The 2,320-nt window shown below is 41.4% G+C and overlaps 1 protein-coding gene across 1 annotated transcript in view; it reads left to right on the top strand.

Annotated features, from left to right (window-relative positions):
* Positions 1–2,320, top strand: part of LOC100940899 (partitioning defective 3 homolog B) — a 315,232-nt gene that overhangs the window by 311,239 nt on the left and 1,673 nt on the right. The window contains exons 15-16 of the mRNA XM_023510379.1: positions 1,113–1,319; positions 2,060–2,297. Coding sequence (XP_023366147.1) covers positions 1,113–1,319; positions 2,060–2,297 — 445 coding nt within the window. The remainder of the gene's footprint in view (positions 1–1,112; positions 1,320–2,059; positions 2,298–2,320) is intronic.

Genomic DNA, 2,320 nt, shown 5'->3' with positions numbered 1-2,320 from the left:
CTGTGCAAATGAGAGATGCCGCCTACTGGAAAGATTATGAAGATTCATGTATGTGTTGTTTTATCTGTTTTGTTATTTTATATCACATACATTTTATACTCCTCTTCTAAATACCCAAATAGAAATAGATTGAGAACCATAGCATTGACCTGGAAAAGTTGTTTTCTTTCTTGCTTTGCTTTATTTGACTGACGAAATAAATTGCATTTTCCACATGTAAATAGCTTCTGGGGTAAGGGAAAGTGTTTAATCACAAAAAAAATCACAATCACGTCAATGTTCTTTGATTTCCATGTACAGTATGTTCCTTAATAATCATATAAACAACCACAGAAGTAATAAAAGCTGTAGTGTGTGAGAGTGCCTAGGATGGGTACTGGAAGAGAGAAACTCACTGTGTTAAAGCTCTATGTGTATGCACGTGTGTGTATACTCTCATACATAAGCACTTATTCACACGCATATCATCATACACGTGTGTGTATACTCTCATACATAAGCACATATTCACACACATATCATACACGTGTGTGTATACTCTCATACATAAGCACTTATTCACACACATATCATACACGTGTGTGTGTATACTCTCATACATAAGCACTTATTCACACACATATCATCTCTATGGACAACTTTTCAGATTCATTTTTGTGCATATAGACATACACATGTATAAATTTCTATATGATACACAAGGTCGGGCAATTGAATTTGTGAACTCATTTTAGAAAATGTCCTACATCCTTCATCACTGATCATCACTTCGAAGTCCTCCCCTTGAGAAGCTATGCCCCAATGCCAGTGCCTAGTCCACTTTTCAAAGCCCTTTTTCTAGGATGAGTTCACAAACTTAATTGTCCAGCCTTGTATGTTGTCATTGTAAATCTTACCGCAACTTTAGAAAAGGAAACTGAGCCTCAGAAAAACCAAGCCACTGGTCCAAAGTTTACAAAAAGTAGCAGACCTTGAGATTAACTCTGACTCTCCCCCATTTTACAACCTTTTGTTAAGAGGCCCAGACAGAGCTATTCTTAGAACAGCCAGCATTTCAGTCATTTCACCTACCCCAGGAGGAGAAGACTGACCTGTTACATTTTCTTTTCCAGAATCACCAGGCAAAGATTTTGGTCCAACTCTGGGTTTGAAAAAGTCCAGTTCCTTGGAGAGCCTGCAGACTGCCGTGGCCGAGGTCCGAAAGAACGAACTTCCCTTTCACAGGCCCCGGCCACACATGGTTCGAGGCCGAGGCTGCAATGAGAGCTTCAGAGCTGCCATAGACAAATCTTACGATGGGCCTGAGGAATTAGAGGCTGGTAGGGTGCCATCTGCTTCCTTAAATGATTTCTCCATCTCCTTATTATCTGCAAATCATAGGCAAGAATGTGTGCTTAACTACAGAGGAAAAAAAAATGATTTAAGGATCACAATTATAGTTTTGATATTAAAAGTAATTCATTTTCCTGCTATGTTTTGCCCTTTGGCTTAACGAACATGGAATTGGAGAACGCAATATGCAATTTATTTTACGGTGCAATGCTAAAGAAATGTTCTCCTTCACTTTCCTACAAGGACCAACTGTCATTTCCCCTTAGGGTGGGAGCACTAAGTGTGCATTTCTTGACATTCTCATTGGAGCCATTAGAAGCAGCATCAATCCAGGGCTCTGACTGCATTAATTGGGTAGAAGCAGTTGGGTTATATTTGTACTCAAATACCTCTCCTCCAAATAAACTTGCCCTGTTTGTTTCCCAGCATGTGGGCTTTCTGAGCTGATCAAGGTTAACAAGCCAGCTTTCAGGGAGATTAGTGCTTCACCACTAGCAAGCCTCACACAACCGGCTAAGAACCAGTCGGCCCCCTCCTCGCATCAAACCTTGCTTGAAGTAACCAGATTTAGGCAGTCCTGTCTTCAAAGGATACCAGTAGCTACATGGAAGGGCAGAACTCGGGTGTGCTTTTATTCATTCTTCTGTATGTTACATTTTTAGCCTTCCTTCCTATATAAACCATAAGTCCCCGACCATGTGTATTGATTGTTTTTTTCTCTGCGCAGACGGGCTGTCTGATAAGAGCTCTCACTCTGGCCACGGAGCTCTGAATTGCGAATCTGCCCCTCAGGGGAACCCTGAGCTAGAGGACACGGAAAATAAAGCCAGGAAAGTCAAAAAAACGAAAGAGAAGGAGAAGAAAAAGGAAAAGGGCAAGTTGAAAGTCAAGGAGAAAAAGCACAAAGAGGACAACGAAGACCCGGAAAGGAAAATGAAGAGGAGGGGATTTGGCGCCATGCTGAGGTAGGCCGCCATGCTGAGGTAGG

Source organism: Otolemur garnettii, unplaced genomic scaffold (genome assembly GCF_000181295.1).
Source record: "Otolemur garnettii isolate 467f Iridium unplaced genomic scaffold, OtoGar3 scaffold00013, whole genome shotgun sequence".
NCBI classification, from domain to species: Eukaryota; Metazoa; Chordata; class Mammalia; order Primates; family Galagidae; genus Otolemur; species Otolemur garnettii.
The sequence above is the reverse complement of the archived record's forward strand: the minus strand, read 5'-3'. Positions and strand labels throughout refer to the sequence as shown.